Source organism: Topomyia yanbarensis, chromosome 2 (assembly GCF_030247195.1).
Source record: "Topomyia yanbarensis strain Yona2022 chromosome 2, ASM3024719v1, whole genome shotgun sequence".
NCBI classification, from domain to species: Eukaryota; Metazoa; Arthropoda; class Insecta; order Diptera; family Culicidae; genus Topomyia; species Topomyia yanbarensis.
The window spans coordinates 346,929,488-346,947,501 of NC_080671.1; the positions used below are offsets into that span (position 1 = coordinate 346,929,488).

Consider the following 18,014-nt stretch of genomic DNA (forward strand, 5'->3'; position numbering starts at 1 on the left):
ATCTTAAATGTTCCGAAAACTTGGCATTTAAAGTAACTCGAGAAGTTCTGACAAGTTCTGTGAACATCTGTGACTGTGACTGATTCGGAGAACATTTGTCGTGTTCTGAAACTTTTACAAATGACATGTTTCGAGATCTGGTGAATTCTCAAAACATCTGACAAGTTCTTAGAACTTATAACCCGCTCCGAGAATTCTGACTATGTATGAGATCTTCTAACACACCTGAGAATATATGACCAGTAGAGTGGGACATGGTTATATGAAAAAAATAAAATCTGGCTCCGAGTAACTTTTTGGATCCCATTTAGCTCCCAGAACAACTGTGCAAATTCTCAGCTCGATCGGTGAAACTATATTTTTACATTGGGTTTTTTATGGGAAAATTAACTTTTACACAATAATTTCTCCAGGAGTCGCCCATTACTTCCTAAAAATAAATCGTTACGTGGCTTTTATAGAAAATTTAACAAAGAAATAATGTCGAAAACCACGAAACGATCTGACGCTTGAGAAAAAAGTTATTAAACAAAAACTGATTGATGCCCTGAAGATTGACGAAAATTTCACTTTTCATAGCATCACTGCTTTTGACGGTCTAATTATATACACAATTTTTAACTTTCTCCTATTATGTACAAAAGAAGCCTCAATTTATCCCTCAAAACCTTACAAAGTGGCCAAATAGTATAGATAAACGATTTAGACACATTAAGAGAGGATTAAAACAAAATTGTGTATAATTGGACAACCAACAGCAGTGGTGCTAGAAAAAATGAATATTTTATCAATCGTCAGAGCATCAATCGGTTTCTGCTTAATAACTTTTTTCTCAAGCGTCAGATCGTTTCGTGGTTTTCGAGACTTTGTTTCTTTGTTAAATTTCCTATAAAATCCACGTAACGATTTATTTTTAGGAAGTAATGGGCGACTCCTAGAGGAATTATTTTGTAAAAGTTAATTTTCCCATACAAAATCCCATGTAAACTTTAAACAGTGGGCGCAAAAATATAGTTTCACCGATCGAGCTAAGAATTTGCATAGTTGTTCTAGGACCCAAATGATACCTAAAAAGTTGCTCGGAGCTGGAATCTAATTTTTGTCCCACCCTAATGACCAGTTCCAAAATCTTTTGACAAGGTCCGCGAACATCTCAAAAGTTCCGAGAACTTCTGACGTATGACCAATTTGACGAGAACTTCTAACATGCGTAAAAATTTTCAACAACAATCGGTAACTTCTGACACGCCTTAGAAGAAATCGCTAGAGTAACAGAACGAAATTTGCCTGATTAAAGCGAGAGAAAGCCCAACGGGTTTTGTGACGATTTTTACATTTAACCTATGTTCCGAAAACATTTGTTATGGTCTACTGTCCTTCAACATTTGGTATGTTTCAAGACCTTCTAACAAATTTTAAATTCTTCCAAATTCGAGAGCTTGACATTTGGCGTGCTGATAGATCTTCCGGCAAGTTCAGAGAATATTTGTCAAGTTCAGAGAAGTTGTAACATGTTCTGAAATCATTCTGACATATTCCACGAATTTTTCAGTATTTTCCTGACGAGTTCTGGAAGCTGCTGAAGTATAATCTTGATTGAAGATAGTTGCAATGATCGCACGGAAGTGTTCTTCCGTCTTACCCCAGTTCCCATTACTTAACCCTAGAACGTTTCACTGGGACATAAATGTTCCCCTTCGCCTTCTTTGGAGCCGAATTGTAGCTTTCAAATTGTTTACAATATCGTCTTAAGGTCAAAGGAAAAGTTACAAAAAAATTATGGGCCTTTCGAAAAATCAATTCTTATTGATAGAGAAATGCGAATAACTTGTGAAAAGGTCGTAATAAAACAAAATAATTGTGTAGTCAAAACGAAATTTTAAGTATTTCGAGAACTACCACAATTTGGAAAAAATTTGCTATGAGCGTTTTGATTTGAAATGGCGTTTAAAATCATATTCATAAAGAAAATTGTATTTTTGACTGAATTGTTAAAATATGATATGTCAAAAGTTATTGTTAGATTAACTTTTTCATGGAAAGCTTCTCCATGATCCAAATACACTAAAAAAGTTTTTTTTTACGTTTATAAAACGATTAGATTGTTGACATTTTATGATGGACAACTCTCGACAACTATTACTTTTTGGAAAATTTTTGTTGAATGCATTTTGATTTAAAATACTTAGAATCATATTCTGTAATAAAATTGCAGTATGCAGTATCTAAGCTATTCGAACTGATTGTGCTTGATTTTATCACTCATAACTGCTCAAGCTACATATCCGAGACCCAACATTCGGCATTTATCGACCTGGGACCCTAACCATAATTCATAAGGTGGTATAGCCAGTTTGATTATAGCCTTTGTGGAAGCAGGTCGTCGCTGTTGTGCTATCTTATGACAAACGCCATTTTGGGGTAAACTGAGTTAGATATGCCACATTACGCAAATTGTGAGAAAAATGCATTTCAAGTTTTAAAATATAAAAATATAGCATATTTGGCAAGACTGCAACCAAAACTAACTATTTTTTCTAGATTCCCTGACTCATTTCCTTCAAAATACATTTCACCGATTGTTTATAGACCAAATAAATCCAAAAATATGAATAAAAGTTAATAATTGATGATTTTTTTCTATGGAAAATTTTCCATGCACGATTATGACACGCCATACAAATTTTGTCATCAATACGCACCTATGACACGTGTGAGTGCGACTTTTGTTTACATTTATAGTAAAAACTCGTAACATATTCAACTGATCTTCGTAATATTTGAGAGATTAATACAGAATAGATAGAAGCATCAATTGTCTTCTTTGAATTGTTGAAACCATTTATAAGTTTCAAGATATTCAATCTCAAACTTTAAAAATTGTTTTTCTCAAAATGTGCTAAATGGCGTTTGTCATAAGATAGCACAACAGGGAAGTGGTGTCAAAGTTGGCGTGGAGTACATTTGTACCCCAGTGTACAGTTGCCGTTAGTGTTTCGTCAGGTTTCGTGCTGTCAGTGAAAATGTGATAATACCAGTTTAAATACTGGTTGTTTTACTACGTAGGTAACAATTAGAATTATATATTCGTTTTTAATAATTTATTTAATTAGTTTGATTTAATTTTGAAGCGAAATAAAAAATCGTTCTCATTTTTGCTGAGTTTTATTGTTTTATTGTTTATTTTTTATAGTTGTTCAAAGCAATGGCTCGCAAGTATAATTTGCTAAATATAACTGCTGTAACAGTAACGTTGCGTGTTATCAATGTATTACTGGTTAGAAATATTTTTTCATTTCAATTTCCACCCCGTTTCGTGGTATTTTCCAAAACCCGTTTTTTAAATTTTCACTCTTCAAAATAATTGCACTTTTTCAAAAATATCGAAATTCCATTTTATACCGTTTCAAAACCATTCTTTCAACATTTAGAATCATTTGATTTTTTTTTTCAAATCGGTTGAAAATTCGCAAAGTTATAGTAATTTTTGTGAAAAAAGTCAAACCCGCGATTTTTTCACTTTTTATTTTGTTCAAACCAATTTATGTATCATTGATTCAATAAATTCCGTACTTTCACTTACACAGCTGTTTTCGCAATTTAAAAACGAAGAAAATAATGTATTATATGTTTCTTTTGTTTGCATTTTTACCTGAGAAAATTGCGATCAAACGCGTGGGGTACGTTTGTACCCCAGTGCAACGTTCTAGGGTGGAAAACGCTAGTGCAACGTTCTAGTGTTAAGTTTGAAGTTAATCCTTACTATATATTTCGGAAAAAGGCTGAGTGCGGTATATCAAAAGTAATATTTGTTATTTATGAAAACCCGAAAAATTTATAGCAGGTAGTAAAAACTGAAACGCCTGAGCCGGTTTACTCCAATTCTTCCCATATTTCGTGTTTTCAGTTAAGCCTGACTCTAGATTTCGGCATCAGGGTGAACGCGGCCGACCAAAAGCAGTGTGGTTTACGTAAAAGGTCCAGAGAATCGATTGCAGATAGCTAGTATGATCGCCTGGAAGTGCGGATTCTTCTAATAACTGAATTTGAAAATGACATTCTCGGAAAGAGGATGATTGTGACCAATTGAAAATAGTATGTACTATGTGCAGAAGTTAACATTAGCGATCGTTAAAATGAACTCACAAAACAAGCTTTCTCGTTTAACCTCAAATCCAAACCTGCTTCAGAGTCGAATGCCATTTTAAGTGGTAGCTAGTTTAATGGAAAGAATGAGAGTAAAAAGGATTCACACGAGTTGTAGTTGTAGCATCAACCTGATCATCTGCAATTGATTCTCTGGATTTTTTTCACAAAATAAATATTTCTTCTAATCTGCTGCATTCAGCCTCTTTCCGAGAAATACAGCCAGGTTTAGTTTCGAACTTGAGTTGGGATAAAATGGCTTAACACATTTCGTAAGAATATTCCAACCATCTTCAATCGATCCCCGGATGTTTTTACATAACAATAACGACATTTGATTATCCCGATTCAGCCTCTTTCTGATATGTGGTGGCCAGATTTAACTTCACACTTAAGTTATGGGTGGAATTGGGGTAAAACGATATACGTGTTTCGTGCGGTCACTCTGTCTATCTTCAATCTATTCCCTATACTATTAAACGTAAAAAATACTTCTGATCTTTCAGTAATTTCTTAAATCTAACAACTTCACACTTGTTTACTAGGAAGAATTGTGGTAAAATGAATACACGCGTTTCATATGGTTGTTCTAAGTTTATTCAATCGATTCCCTGTACTTTTTTACATATTAAAAGCTGCTTTTGGTCAGCCGCTTTCAGCGTTTCGTGAAATATTGGCTTCACATATCTATTATGTGCAGAATTTGGGTCGATTTCTCGGACTGTTTTGCATAAGTATTACTACTTTCGATCAACCGCATTCAGCCTCTCTCTGAAATGTAGGGCCATGTTTAACTGTGTAATTGGGGTGAAACGGGTGCACACGTTTCGGGCAGTCCTTCTAACTATATTCAAACGATAATCTGGAATTTTATGCATACGGAATACCACAGCCGCATTTAGTCTTTTACTGAAATATAGAACTAGGATTAATTGCAAACTCAAGTTGTGCGAAGATTTTGGGTAAAATAAGTACAAACGTTTCGTGAGATTATTATAACTATTCTCAATCGATTCTCTGGACTTTATTACATAAGAAATACTAACTTTGGTCAGCCGTATTCAATTTTCTTCCGGGTTATATATTCAGTCTTCAATATGAACTCAAACAAAAGGGGGAATTTGGACAAAACAGGCATGATAGCATACCGTGCGTGTCTCACAAGCTTCAAGAGCTACTGATGAATTGAGGGAACTTCTGAAGCGTTTCGAGAACTTTTGTCAAGTTCGGAAAACTTTTGAAAAAATCTAAAACTTCTAAAAAGCCGAAAGATAAACTCATAACTTATTTGGAAGATGGTTCGACAACTTCTGAGAAATTCTAAAAATCTAAGATAGCCCTCGTAAATTTCAGAAAAAAATGTTGTACTTTAAGCGAACATTTAAATAATTCAACGAATTTTCTACAAAATTACGGTTAATACAGCTGTGTTACAAGATTGTTTGAGATTACTATCTCGAAAGTACGGTAAATTTTATAAAAATTTTTGAAAACGTCAAAATAGTTACAAATATTTTTGCATACATGGATTAAAGAATTTCAGTTATGCTCTCAATTTTTCTTTTTGCTAACTCCAGACTTTTTTACAACTTTCATGAAGCTATGAGAAATTTTGTATAAGTGCAAGAAAATTTTGAGATCTCAAGATTTGTTCCAGGGGTTTCAACAAAACCAGTCTTTAAAACATACTCGGAAAGTTCGACAACTTCAACACAATTTCAACGACATCAGCTAGCATAACATAGCAGGACCACCTGCACAAATCGTAGATGTAGTTGCAGAATTGAGCATATCCATTGCCATATTAGACTTCGCCACAATCTACAATGACGTAGACCCGCTTATCTCCACACACCTGGCCGCGTCCTTACAAGCGTTTTAAATTTTTTTTCCATTGGATAGTGACACGTTTCTGGTGAGCCAACTGAGTTTATGGATTCACTGCTACGTAGCATTTGGCAGACTCGTAGTATTTTCAATACGATAACATCAGATGGTTCTCTAGGTCGTAAAGTGAATGAACTCTGATTTTTACTATTAACCCGTAAAGGTGCAAATCTGTTTTTTAATCTTTTCTGAAAATTGTCTCACAGCTTTAATACGTCACTTGAGACGGGTTTCGCAATGTTGTTTTAAAACAACATTGAACATTTAAGGGTTAACAGTTAATTTCAGTCATCTTGATTACGTAGTCTGCTAGTTAAGATGACCTAGATTCATAATTTATTGTTTTAAAGGTAAATGAAACAGTGTAAGTCATCCCTGGCACATGGCTTTATAGACTTTAAATAATCAGATCACTCATTTCTCCACAAAACTGTTTATGAATAATATACTTCAAGAACATGATCCTTCCAATTTCAATTTTGATTCAGCAGCCGATATTGTATGGACATTCGGATCAATATATCCTGGGCGAATACAAGTTCACTGAATTCGCGTCAATCTGGTCTAAATATTCCTTAAACATGTCAGAATTATTCATTATTTCATCGCAAACACTTTTTGATACATGATTTTTTTTATACTACCGGCTAATATTTAGTATCATTCGTTTGTTTTTACTAACGATATAAAGTGACTAGAATTTAAGCCGGTAGCGTGGACCTTGAATGGTGCTTTGGTAACCTTGCTGTAAACGACATGTATACATTTTTTGGGGGATTAACTTAAACCCTAAAACCGCAATATTGTTTTAAAACAACAAAATGATCAAAATGATAGTAGTAACGTAATTTAAGCTATACAAAAAATCTCACAAAATTTGAAAAAAATGGCAGCATGGAATGATATCCCAATTCATGCATGGCGGTACTTCATCAAACGGTGCAACGTGTAATCAGGTATCATACCACTCAGAACGTTTCGGTTTAGCGTGTAAACTCCGTCTAAAATAACATCTGTTGCTTCACAAGGAAGCCATCGTAGTTCGTTGATTTTTTTGCTCTATTTCACCGACGGATGCTCCTTAGAATTTTATACTAACGCATGCATAAAAATGGAGTAATTTTGGATGGCGACACATTTTATCTTGATGGTACAGACTACTTCAAGATACACTCAGGTTTTTTTTTACGCGGGGGATACGAGCCGCGTAAATGAAAACCGCGTAAATGAAAACCGCGTAAATTTCAAAATCCGCGTAAATGAAAACCGCGTAAATTTCAAAATCCGCGTAAATGAAAACCGCGTAAATTTCAAAATCCGCGTAAATGAAAACCGCGTAAATTTCAAAATCCGCGTAAATGAAAACCGCGTAAATTTCAAAATCCGCGTAAATGAAAACCGCGTAAATTTCAAAATCCGCGTAAAAAAAATCGCGTAAAAAAATACCGCGCAAAAAAAAACCGCGTAAAAAAAAACTTGAGTGTATTTAAACAAATATTAGGCAACTCCTATTCTGCCCATAATTGCAAGTCAGTTCCATGTTCTATGGGATTCCCTATCTACATGGGACGGCGATTATAGGCAGTATTGGTTTTAAGGGATTTTTATGAAGAGCTCTCAAACATCAAGAGAATTCTACAAGTATAAGACACATCCTACAAATTGCAGGAAAGACTTGCAAATTTGCAGAGATGGCTAATTTTTAGAGAGATCTTTAGAACTTCCAACAGTTTATACGAAACTCAAGTGAGTCCTATAATATTCAGGGAAGTCTAACAATATTCGCAATTCCGTGAACTACAGGAAAAGCCTGCGCGCTCCGGAAAAAGATACACACTTCATAGAAGGTAATCCAACGAGCTCAATAAGCTTGTGCATAGTTTAGGGAAATCCTTTAAACCTCTTCTTCGATAGTGTGCACGCTAAGCGCAGCGCCACTATACGCACCATCGCGGTATATCGTTAAGGGGTTAGCAGAGGACAGTGTTCTGTTGTTGCATATAATTGACTATAATAATAGATACAATCGTCCAAATGTTAGTAATAGTTGCCGGTTTTGTTGAACATCGTTGAAATAGTGATGAGGTTTCTACTGTCATTGTTTATAAGAACCACCAGTTTTAACTGTTTATTTTAAGGCAAATCCCCTGTTCGTGGATAATATATTTCGAATCAACATCGCTTCAGAATTAGCATTAATAACATCCGTACAGCTACTGTTGTACGACTAAGCTAATCATCATTCGTTGATTTAAGGTGATTGGTCTTCTGCGATTCCCAAAATATGCGAACGCATTTCGTGTAGCTACTCATTGTCTGCGTCGCCCAGGCGCATTAATTCGTTCCACCCTACTATGCTTTCAAATATTCCAGCCACATTACTAATGCCATCACACACACAGCACATTTACTAATCCGTCCCTTTCATTTGTCACTGTCTAACCCCGCACCTAGGCTCGGCACCACCGACCACAGGAGATAACATTAGCGTGAGCAATCCTTTCGACGATCCCGTCGGTCCTCAGCGACCTCCCTATCAGCAGGGTGCTCCCTATCCGCCAGCTTCACGACCACAAGGTACGGTTGTTTGTGTCACAAATCTCCCACATCTTCATCCGACATCTTAACCTAACAGTCGATCATCAGTTTTATTAAGCTACAACTATTAATGCTTACCATTTCTTGACGCTTTCAGGTGCCCCATACCAAACGCAACCCGGAAGCTACCCATACGGTGCTCCAGATCAGTACGGTCCGAGCGGGGCACCAGGCCAGTATCCACCTGGACAGCAAGGTCAATATCCACCTGCTAGTAGACCCATGTATCCCCCCTACGGTCCACCCGAATCTGGTGAAGGGTAAGTTATCAATTTGTACACTCTTTGAAGTCCGATAATTTAACAAATTCTCCCCCGTAGAAGATCGACCCCACCAGCGCCGAACTCTGCTCCTCCCGCAACCGGCGATCCGTATCGAGGTTACGGAAGTGCACCCTACCCGCCACCTCCGCAGCAGCGACCTTACCAGCAACCGCCCCCAGTCAGTTCGGGTCCATCGCAAACACCACCGGCTGGGCCTCCGGGTGCGGCTAGTCAACCTCCGGTGGTGATTGGAGCCCCCGGGCAGCAACCACCGTCAACCATTGCCCAGGGTCAGGGATATCCTACACCACCTCAGCCGCCCCAGCAACCGGATTACTACCGACCGGATCAGGTATGGTTTGTCGTTGACGCGAAATGAATTATTCTTGCAATGATTTTGCCAATAATGTTTCCCTGTTGTTTATTCTACTACAGCCCAATCAACCAAGAAGGCATCCGGACTTTGAGAAAAGCCAGCAACCGTACCCGCCCTATCAGCAGCGGCCACAGATGTATCGTAAGTATTCAGGTTCTATTTGGTTTCACCGGTAAAGCAAATGTCGAAGATTTTGTCCCAGAAAGTGTACAACCAGATCATTCCTAAATAGGTTTTTGGGCTATTAGCTTTTCATTCGAATACGCCTAAAATGTAAGATTGCGAAACATACGACTAACTTCTTATCTAAAAGCTATTCATACTAGGGTGCATGTACCAATAGTCGCATACTTAAGGAAAACTTTTGCTAAAAAAGACCTATGGGCAATGTTAATACATCAAACGAAAGCTTTCAATCCCTACTTCATAGGAAAAATATAGATTGTTTAATAACCAATTTATGTATTCAAAACCGCTTGTACCACTATAGGAACACATGTACCAATAGTGGTGCAATCGCTAATTCCGGGTCCTATTGTTGCAAATCCCATTGATTTCTTATGGGACTTGCATATATAGGTACACTATATCAACTATAGGTGCAAGGGAGCTCAAAATTCAAAGAAAATCATTTTTTTCAATAGTTATTTGAGCAAATTTCAAGAATAACAGTTTTATTGTCGCATAATTTTAGTGCGATGAATCGATAAAAAAATATTTGTTGATTGGATCCTTAGTTAGGCGTATAACCCGCTACTGCAACTATTGGTACACCTCAACTATAGGAGCACCCACCCTATTGACGATAAAAATATATATTTTTAAGGCATGGAATCCTCAAGAAGAGCAGACAAATTTTGAAATCCAAGGTCTCAATGAGCAAACGATAGCAATAAGTGAATAAGTAAACAGTAACTTATGTCTCTTCAGAAATTTGATATTGAAGCTAAGAAATACACACAATTTAGAAAAAAAACAATTATCAAGTAAGAATATATATAATAAGAAATTCATACATTAAGGAAAAATTCAAAAAAAAATAAAAATCAATGGATTAAGGAATCAAACGAATACTTTCGAGAAAATCAGTGACTAACTAATCTTCAGGATAATTGAAACTAAGAACTCCGTGTACAGTTATTCAAAAATCTGTAACTAGAAAAATTGATAATTTTAGGAATAGTATTTTTGAAAAACATGATCCAAAAACATTGGCCAAAATTGACTCCCCCCCCTAATTGGCCAAAATTGACTCCCCCCCCCTATATCTCTGTAGCCCCTTCCTTATTACGTAATGAATTCTTTGATTTTTTTTTCTTCAGTAGAAACGTAACGTTCTAGCTTACTCCCATCCACATAAAAGCGTTACGAAATTTATGAATGGTCCCTTAAGGTTAAGGACATTGATTCTATACTTTATAAATGGTCCCTTGCTCCCTTGCTGACGAGGAAAAGTGATCCCTTTTGCATTAACCCTGTTTATTCGATCTTGAATCGTTTTCTAATCTCTGGCGAATAGGTTTTTCAGATCGGTTCTATCTGGGAAATAATTCCTTAGGAAAAATCTTCGGTATTATTTTTGTATTTCATGGAAAGATGAAAAAACAAAAAAGTAGCACAAAATGACTGTAATTTAACTAACACATAATCCGCTCTTCTTCCAGCTGGTGGATGGCAGGGTGGCGCTGGCCAATACCGAGGTCAGTATCCTCCCCAGGGACCCCAACAGCAGTGGGGCACGCACAACGGACCACGGCCCAGCGGACCGCCTGGACCCCCGGGAGGACCGCCCGGTACCCCCGGAACTCCAAACCAGTGGAGCGCCGATGCCAATCGGTATCCCCCGAATCAGCAACAACCTCCCTACCCGCCCCATCAGCAGGTAAGTTTGCACATTATCAATCCTCCCCGTACTATTCCGGGAACCAACTTGCCATTACCTACAATTTTTATTCTGCCTTCCAGGGCCAACAGCAGCCATGGAATCAGCTACCGCCAACGTCCCAGGGTTCACCGCTTCGGCCTCCACCCCGCGGGGGTAAACCATTCGCGTCGATGCAGCAGCAACCAGGGATGTCTGGTAGCATGCCATCTGCGCAACCACAAGGTGCCGGTCCAGCCGTGCCGACACCTGGTCCGACCAGTGGACCAGTCGTAAGTGGACCGCCAGCACCAAGCAGTGCAGGTCAACCAGGTGCTAAGCCATTGCCAGCTGCTACTTTTCCCCCTGCCAGTAACGTCGCACCGAAACGGGACATTGTCTTCCCGCCAGACAGCGTCGAATCCACAACACCGGTTCTGTATCGGCGGAAAAAGGCCAGTAAACTTGACATTGGGCAAACCGATCCGTGGCGAATATTCATGGCCCTTCGGTCTGGGCTGCTGGTGGAAAGCACTTGGGCGTTGGATGTGTTGAATATACTGCTGTTTGATGACACTTCCGTGGTGTACTTCGGGTTGACGCACTTGCCGGGTTTGTTGAATCTGCTGCTGGATCACTTCCAGAAGAGCTTGAGTGATATGTTCGACACCAAGGATCGGAAAAATCGGGTTGGTCGGGCCTACGGTTGGTTCGGTAAGGAAGCTGACGATGGTAGTGAGGAAGAAGATGAAGACGACACGGAAGACAAGGAGGCGATAGAGGGTGTTAAGGTGGAGGATGAGACCGTTGAGGTGAAGAAGGAGATCGATGAGACGAAAATTGAGAATGGAGAGATGGATCCGAAGGATGGGTTGAAAGTCAAGCTAGAGCAGCGTGCTCGAGGCCATAAACGAGCCAGACGAAGCTGCGATTTAGATTTGGGAAGTGTGCTTGATCCTCCAAACCCGGAAGATCGGATAGTGGTTTTTAATTCCACTACCAACTATACGATGAGTTCTAGAAAGGGGCTACCTGTGAAAATTCAACCGGCTGAGGACGATGTGTTTGTGTTGAACCATCGGAAAAACTGGGATCGGACGGCCGATGATCGCTACCATAGGGAAACGGATGTCGGAGGAGATCCGTGGACTGCCGGTCATTCGGAACCGGATCCGCATGACTACATTATGGAACCGTTCCAGGCTGAGTTTGTAAACATTCCATTCGCTAGAATGATCAAAACTAGCAAGAAGTATAAGGCGCGTTGTAAAAACAATAACAACAGCAGCAACAACAATAACAACATTGTAAAACGTGCATCGAAGCAGACAGAGAGTGATGATAGTGATAGTGAGCAGTGCAGGACAAACGGAGACAGTCGTGTCGTGAATGGTGAGACTAGTGGACTTGACGAAGATACCAAGCCTGCTGCGTTGGTTGCAGAGGTGAACAACTTTGTGATGAAGAAGGAGGTTAACGAGGTGACTCCGTCGATTGATGCTGACTGTCGGGAGATTGATATGGAGCTGGAAAAGAGCAGCCTTTCAAACGGTCCTCAGGATGGTGCTGGAACAGATGAAACCGAGGAGACAAAGAATGCGGATGTTAAGATGGAGATTGAAGAAGATGGCAGCAAAGCAACGGGTGTAGACGTACGAGAGCAAAAGTTCAACGTCGCTGCCACTATTCGTGACCCGGCCAAGGTGCTCAAACGCCGAAGGATGAGTGACTACGAGGATGAGTGTTATACACGGGATGAGGCCAGTCTCTTTTTAGTTACCGAAGGCCATGACTGCTTGGCACGGCGCTGTATAGCCATCTCGAATATTCTGAGGAATCTTACCTTTGTCCCTGGCAACGAGACCGAGTTTGCCCGATCTTCGCGTTTTCTATCCATCTTGGGAAAGTTGTTGCTCTTACATCACGAGCATCCGATGAGGACGAAGAAAACTAGGAATTACGACCGTGAGGAGGACGCCGATTTCTCAGATTCGTGTAGTAGTCTTCAGGGTGAATCGGAATGGTGGTGGGACTTTTTAGTGCAAATTCGAGAGAATATGCTGGTTTCTATGGCCAACATCTCCGGTCAGCTGGATTTGTCTCGATTCGATGAACCTATCTCAAGGCCTATTCTGGACGGTCTTTTACACTGGTCTGTGTGTCCTTCGGCCCATGGTCAAGATCCGTTCCCGACGTTGGGAACTAACTCAGTATTATCGCCTCAACGGCTAGCATTAGAAGCCTTGTGCAAACTGTGTGTTACCGATGCCAATGTAGATCTTGTGATAGCAACGCCGCCTTTCACGCGTTTAGAAAAACTCTGCTCTGTTCTGACGCGACATCTGTGCAAAAACGAAGACCAGGTCCTGAGAGAGTTTTCAGTTAATCTGCTTCACTACCTCGCTGCAGCGGACAGTGCAATGGCCCGAACAGTAGCCATGCAATCACCGTGCGTGTCCTACCTGGTGGCATTCATTGAACAAGCCGAACAAACCGCCTTAGGAGTAGCTAACCAGCACGGTATTAACTACCTTCGGGATAACCCGGATTCGATGGGTACAAGCTTGGATATGCTTCGACGAGCCGCAGGAACATTACTCCATCTAGCTAAACACCCCGACAACCGACCTCTGTTCATGCAACAGGAGCAACGATTACTTGGCCTCGTCATGAGTCACATCCTTGATCAGCAGGTCGCGCTTATCATCTCCAAGGTTCTGTTTCAATGCTCTCGCGGCACCGGCCCACTTACAACAATGGATTTTGAATCCTTCGTCAGCAGTAGTCGAATGGAAGCGAAAAAAGTAACCGAAAGGGATTCATCGGAAGCGGCAAAATCATCATTGCATTTAAACTCGATCATTGCCAACAGTGGCAGCAGCAGTAGCAGCAGCCACAACAACATCGGCGCAACGATGGCACCTCCCTCATCGGCCGGTCCATCCAAGAGCAGTGAACCGCTAACACAACTGACATCAACTTCGGCGGTAATGCCGGCTCCCTCGGCACCGGTCAGTTGCACTTCCGGACCACCGGCTTTCGTACCGCCCCCGCCACAAGCTATGTCGGCAGTCGGATCACCACCGACGACAGTGGCATTGCCGTCATCGGTCGGTAGTCCACCACCTGCGTCAACGGAGTCCGGTTCGTCGCCGCCATCACCGGCACCCGCGCAAACACCTCCGGCGCAGCATCCAATCACGGCTTCTTCGTAGTGGAAGAAATCCCTTATAATGAAGCACGTTCAGCCTGTAGATGAAGATACACTTGCTGATTAATTATAAATATAAATAATAGACAATTAGTGGGATGGCTGAGGGAAATGAAAGAAAGAGAGAAACATAATAAACTTGATATGGAAGTGACAGTTGAGAATGAGAATGAAAAAAAGAGTAAATATTCTTGTGTATAGTAAATTTTAAGAGTTTCTGCTAGTAGTGTTATAAATATGTGAAAGCGCAGGTGAGCGAATGCGAAAAACAAACATATAGAATAAGCTAAGAAGACGTGAACGAGAATGAACAAACAAACAAAAATATACGCGATTTTATGTGTAGTAGTATGTATTGACAAAATCTGCTAATGTTAGGCCGGCTAGTGTTAAATCAATCTACTGCAGTAGTAGTGTTGTGTTGGACTATGTAGAAGAATAAGTCACCGGAGTTGTGTGAATTTAATGGAACGAAGAAAAAAACATACCTGGAATGGAATTACATAAAACACACAACCGTGAGAGATTTTCTTTCCCATTTAAATCAAATTTTAAGAAATCAGGAAATCGTTGTTTGTTGGCTCCATAGTTTTATTCTTTTTCGGGGTGGTTTATACCTTTGCACTGATTTGTTGATCGGCAGTTTCCTAGTTGAGCTAGTTTTTATTGGGATAGCAGACTGGAAAACGAATTAAGAATTTGAGACTTGGAATTTAGTCGATCATGTTTCGTTTCGTTTGACTGTTATCCAAATAAAAAAATGGGCAACCAATCAAACGAAAATCTTGGGAAATATGTGATTGGAATAATGTGGTAATACAAAAAGATTTAGAATACTACCTTGTGGCGGATAGTGATATCTTCACGTTTCTCCACGGTCACTGGTAAATTAGCAACTTCATAAGAAGAGAATAAACCAAATTTTAAGCCGCATCCATCGAAACTACAAATAAAATCAAATCGAAAAGCAGGTATTTAATTTTTGCGCAATATAACTGAAACGAGGTATAAAATATGTTTTTTGTGTTGTGTTTGTTTCTTTTCCCTGGCGTCATCCTCTAGGATTCCTGTAGGGGTTTTGAAAAAGATCCAACGAATCGTTCTTCTTGTTTCCGTTCGAAACATTGTTTTGCTCGGTGGTAGTCTTTTTCTGGTGCTTCTTCGATCCTTTATTCCGGTGATCGATCGTCGAAGAGGATTATATTGGCAGACGCGAAGGTTGCAAACAAAAGAAAACCTCACGCAATGTGTATACTCATGTAGTGTTAGTTGATTGAATTGAGTTTGAAGCAGTAACAAAACGCGAAAATATATTGAAACTTCACGTAGGTGTAAACTGTACTACTGTTGGCAGATAAATGATGTAAATTTTTAGTAGGGATGCAAGCTGAGCAAAAACGGTCTACTTAAACAAAACAAAATACAAGATTGACTCTCACTAATGATTACGAAACAAAGAAAAGCGCTGTTGGTTTGGGAAAAACGTGTAATTATTAATTTATAACCGATGCTTCACTTCGTCGGGCTTGGCGCGATGGAAACGGTCGGCGCAAAAAAAGAACATTGATCTATTAACTGATTGATACTGGAAGTAAATTAATGTGTTAGAAGTGTAGCTAAAATAATAGTATGAATATAGCGAAAAAAATCTTTGAAAAAAAACAACAAATAGTATATTATTGTCCCCGTTTAACAAATGGGTAAGACAACAAAGCAAAACAAATGCTAAAGCGGTACTAGAGAGGGAACGGTACATCGCAGGATGATAAACCTGAAGGTTCGAAAGCTGTTTGTGGTGGACTACTTTCGGACCAGGCAGCAGTAGCAGCAAAATGGGCAAGCAACAAGCATATACTAATTCAATCGAATCTCTGTTAGACTTAGAGATGTGTAAACAAATATTTAAATCATGTTCATACATACAAACAGACAAAAAACACATACACACACATACAGTGACAGGGTGGAACACAAAATGCTGCTGAACACTAGTGAGATATACGGTTTAAGATCTATGCTGATCCCAGAACGGAGGATTACTATGAAAACATAAGGGGAAGAATTAGCTGTGGTAAACGAAAAAAAAACAAGTAAAATAATATGAATATCTGTTTTTCTTCCCTCTTTTCCGTTGTACAACTGAATGTGTGTAAGCTTAAAGTAGGAACACAGTGGGGCGAGGGGAAGAAATCTTGTTTCCCTTAATTTTAAACAGAAAAATACAACAGACTAGTGTAGTTGAGCTATGTGTACATTTGAAATGATGCTGCTTGTACAGCGAGAAGTGGGAGCGAAATAGGCAAGGTCCTTCTATTCTTTCCTTCTCATTCTTTAAGGCGAGTAAAATTTTCCTTTCTAGTTCATAGTAGGCTACATTTCTCCCGAACTTGTCTCTCAGTAAGAAAATTAAATTATTATTTTTTACAATATTTTACAATTTAAGAGCAGCATGAACCTAGAACCATTTCCTTTATAGATTGATTTATGAAGGAAGCAACGAGTAAATAGTAAACAGGTACCGTTGAAGAAAAAAAACAGAAAACAAAAAAAGTATATAATAAAGTGAATCTTTATTAAGGAGCTAACGTTAGCTTGTAGGACGGGAACTCTTAATAACCTATTATTTAAAAAAAAAAGCAGAAAATCGTGGATAAACAAAAGAAGGAAAATATATAAATGTCAAATAAATTCAATTAAGGATAATTTAACATTAAACACACACACTAATTGAAATACTTGGATCGGACGAAAGGGATAAGATAAACGATGCATACGAGGGACAGAAAAATGAACAACACGTACACGGAACGATGAAAAAATAATAGCGAAAAGAAAGAATGAGACGCAAAAACAAGGAAAGGAGTAAAATTATATAATGAAACTATTTGTAATTATTATTATTGACATAAAAGTATAAATACACTTAGTTTTTTTAATTAAAAATAATAAAAAATTATAAAAAATGGTCTTTGTTCTTTAGAACTTGAGAAAAAGAATTTTATCACTAGATTTTTACGCGTTTGGTATCAGCGAAATCCGGACACGTATTCACTGTAGATTGTCTGCATTCATGCTGGTTCAGCGGTAGCTATTATATTCACCCTTCATCTCACCTAATGGGGCGAAGTGAAAATAGCGATCATCTCAGTTACTTATACACCCTTATTCTTGTTTACGACGAATACGAGATTCGTTCGTGGTGGTTTGTATTCCCGTTTATGACAGCAAAATCAAATGGGCTTACTATTCATTTGAATCGCTTTCGAACGAATATCGCATTCGTCGTAAACAAGAATAAGAATACCTAGAGCGACAGGAGTCACTTTATAGCCGAGATTTGGGCCACTCTGGTTGAGCAAGAGGCCGCAAACACGACGAAAAGAGTAGCCAGTTGTTTCAAACGGAACTCCAACTTTTCCGTTCGCGAAGTCGAAAGCAAGCTGGAAGCGTCGTCTACAACCGTCTATCGACTAAACACAATCAAGAAAGAGGTAACTCCAAATCGTGACGATAAGCAATACAAAATCGGACAGAGAACGATCGCGTGTTGCTACTACCCAGCAAATACGAGGCTCCCTTTCTCAACGTACACGATTGTGCTTTCCGGGTTCACAGGGATTTTGAAATAAAAACCACGGAGTCTTGATGACACAATTGGGGATGTCAAAAAGG

General features: G+C 39.2%; 1 protein-coding gene across 6 annotated transcripts in view; it reads left to right on the forward strand.

The window, feature by feature from the left end:
* LOC131684162 (trithorax group protein osa) overlaps positions 1–17,057 on the forward strand; it is a 513,311-nt gene extending 496,254 nt beyond the window's left edge. For 4 of the 6 annotated variants that reach the window (XM_058966794.1, XM_058966796.1, XM_058966797.1 and 1 more), the window contains 6 exons: positions 8,488–8,610; positions 8,729–8,891; positions 8,952–9,246; positions 9,330–9,411; positions 10,935–11,152; positions 11,236–17,057. In XM_058966794.1, coding sequence (XP_058822777.1) covers positions 8,488–8,610; positions 8,729–8,891; positions 8,952–9,246; positions 9,330–9,411; positions 10,935–11,152; positions 11,236–14,346 — 3,992 coding nt within the window. In that variant the 3' untranslated portion in view covers positions 14,347–17,057. The remainder of the gene's footprint in view (positions 1–8,487; positions 8,611–8,728; positions 8,892–8,951; positions 9,247–9,329; positions 9,412–10,934; positions 11,153–11,235) is intronic. The other 2 variants (XM_058966798.1, XM_058966799.1) reach the window with 1 other exon arrangement.
* Positions 17,058–18,014: the final 957 nt, after the last annotated feature.